The sequence below is a fragment of the Myotis brandtii genome, unplaced genomic scaffold (genome assembly GCF_000412655.1).
Source record: "Myotis brandtii unplaced genomic scaffold, ASM41265v1 scaffold632, whole genome shotgun sequence".
In the NCBI taxonomy this organism is placed as follows: domain Eukaryota; kingdom Metazoa; phylum Chordata; class Mammalia; order Chiroptera; family Vespertilionidae; genus Myotis; species Myotis brandtii.
Window position 1 is genome coordinate 123,338 of NW_005370419.1, and position 2,636 is coordinate 125,973.

Consider the following 2,636-nt stretch of genomic DNA (forward strand, 5'->3'; position numbering starts at 1 on the left):
GGGGTGTGAATGGCTGGGGGGTGTGGATGGCTGGAGTGGGGGTGAGTGCAGATCTGCGCTCAGGCTCCGCCGCCGAACCTGGTCGATAGCGGCCCGCCCTGGTGGTTTCCCACAGGTGGACTGCGAGGCCACGGAGCCCTTCTTCAAGGCCGTCCTGCAGGGCGTGACCCTGGAGCAGGCTGTGGGTCTTCTCCGCAGGGTGGACGGCTTCTGCTGCCTGTCTGTGAAGGTCAACACGGAGGGTACACACTCCCCCCGACCCCACCCCCAGGAGCTCCCCTCTCAGGACCTGCCCAGCCGCCCAGTCCTGACTCTGAGCCGTGGCCGTGCCTGCCCCAGCCCCCATGGCCTACCCCAGAGCCAGGCCGCACCCCCGGTCTTCAGAGGCCCCCAAGGCAGCCGGGACCTCCCACCCACTGGTGCTGGCACCAGGATGGCTCCCGAGACTTTGGGGCGGTACCTTCTGTCCCTCCTCCTCTCACATTCCAGAACCTTCCTCCTGTGGGTCACGGCCTGGGCTGATCTGTCCTCTCTCACCAGGTTATAAGAAGCTGGTCCAGGACCTGGCGGCCAAAGTGGCCACCTCAGGGGATTCCTTCTACATCCGGGTCAACCTGGTCCTGGAGGGGCGGGCAGAGGGGGAGCTGCCCGTGCACTGCGGCGACATCCTGCACGTCACTGACACCATGTTCCAGGGCCGCGGCTGCTGGCATGCCCACCGCGTGGGCCCCTACAGCACCAGGGACGCGGAGGGCGGCACCATCCCCACCTACGCACGGTGAGCGGCCGTAGGGACGGCCACCTCCCGGGGAGGGGACACGACCAGAGTGGAATCCCCATGTGCCACCCCAAGTGGACAGGGTTTGTTTGTGAGCTTTCGGGGCCAGCGTTTCCAGCCTCAGTGCTGCGACCTGGGGACAGCCCCGCTGCTGGGGGCTGCCTGGCCCGCCGGCCTGAGCAGCTCCCTGGCCTCATGCTGGCCCCGACCTGTGAAAACCAAAAGTGTCTCCAGACATTGCCAGTGTCCCCAGGAGGTGGGCTCACCAGTCACCTGGTGTGTCCAGGACTGTTGGTTTTAGCACAGGAAGTCCCACCTCCTGGGACCCTGTCCTGGGACAGATGGGGCAGGGCCGCCCCCCTCCCCCCAGCAGCGTCCGCCTGCCGGGAGCCGTGTCCCAGGTCAGCCAGTGCACACGAGCGTGGTGTCGGGGTGGTGCCGCTCAGCTCAGCGGTGCAGGGAGGCCAGGAGCCATGTCCCACCCAGGCTCATACCCGGGATATCAGCGGGCACCTCCGGTGGGCTGCGGGCTTGCAGGGTTTCAGAGGCGCCGCTGGGCAGGGGTGGGTGTGGAGCCTCCTGGCAGCGGTGTCTCCTCCTCCCAGGGCGCAGCAGCTGCTTATCGCCCTCCTGCAGGACCTGGCTCAGCAGAGCAGCTCCGCCCGCAAGGTGAGGCCGCTGCCGGGTCCTGACCCGGGCCCTGGGGGGGGTGGCCCTCCCTCCTTCCTCCCTGGGCTGGCAGAGGGGTGGGGCCTGGCTAGGGGTCCTGTTGAGAGGGTGTGGGCTACTGATCTGAGGGGTCTCCCTGCGAGTCCCTGCCCCAGGGGTCCTGCACACCTTCCCCTGGGCCCCACAGGGCACCCGGCCTGCAGGTTCCTTCACCGCGAGCAGAGGTGCTGGATGTGCTTTCTTGGTTGTGCCCCTGCACCCACTGCCTGGCCATGTGCACCCATTACTCCCTCGGAGGGCGGGGACCTGGTGTCCTCCCCACATAGGACACTCAGTGCCCCGAGCAAGGAGCCCCCCCGGCTCCATCACAGCGGGTGAGGTGTGGGGGCCGCCCTCGCTGCCGTGCCCTGGGCGAGGGCCTCTGCCCCAGGACCCTCTCCTGCTCTCTTCTCCCTGGCACGGGGCCTGGGCTGTTCTGTGGGCACAGCCTGAAGGTCCGGGGACCAGCCTGGAGCCCCCGGTGGGGCGGTGCCTGCCCGGCCCTGTGTGGACGGCGGGGACAACTGGTCCCTTCTCCCTGCAGCCGTCTTCTGGAGGCCCCCAGAGGCTGGTGCGCATCGTCACTGTGGACAGAACCAAGGCCAGCGCCCTGTGCTCATCCTTTGATGGGGCCCAGTCAGACCCCAGCCGGCTGGGAGGTGAGGTGGGGCGGGGAGGGGCTGCAGGCTGCTGGGGGAGGGGGGAATAAGGATCGATCGTGAGAACCATATTTGGCGGAGAGGTGAGTTGGGTGAGGTCTGAGGCCCTGAGGGTGCATAATATAGGGGGGCTGTGGAAACAGCAACTGGAGTGAGGGGAGCGTGGGGTGGGCATCCAGGAGGTGCGGGGGCAGGGAGAGGGAGATGGAAGGGAGGAGGAGCCCTTCTCCATCCTCCCTGTGGCCAATGAGGCAGTGGGACCAACGCACCACCCAGCTGGGCCTGGCAAGCACAGGGCTCCGTGGCCACTGGCACCCAGGCTGTTGAGCCAGGGAGGGTGGGGCTTGCGGCCCTTGAGCCGGCGCCCATCGTGGCTGTCCCATAGGTGTGGGGGCTGCGCTGTGCAAAGCACAGGCCCTGCTGCAGGCGGGGCCTGGGACCACTCACGGCTCTTCTCCCCCACAGACGCCTCCCCCAGGGGCTTCTGGGCC

General features: G+C 68.1%; 1 protein-coding gene across 1 annotated transcript in view; it reads left to right on the plus strand.

Annotated features, from left to right (window-relative positions):
* The window catches only part of CARD14 (caspase recruitment domain family, member 14), a 19,539-nt gene that overhangs the window by 12,237 nt on the left and 4,666 nt on the right, over positions 1-2,636 (plus strand). The window contains 5 exon segments of the mRNA XM_014528380.1: positions 116-242; positions 541-778; positions 1,384-1,447; positions 2,031-2,145; positions 2,611-2,633. Of these exon segments, the coding sequence (XP_014383866.1) occupies positions 116-242; positions 541-778; positions 1,384-1,447; positions 2,031-2,145; positions 2,611-2,633 (567 nt within the window).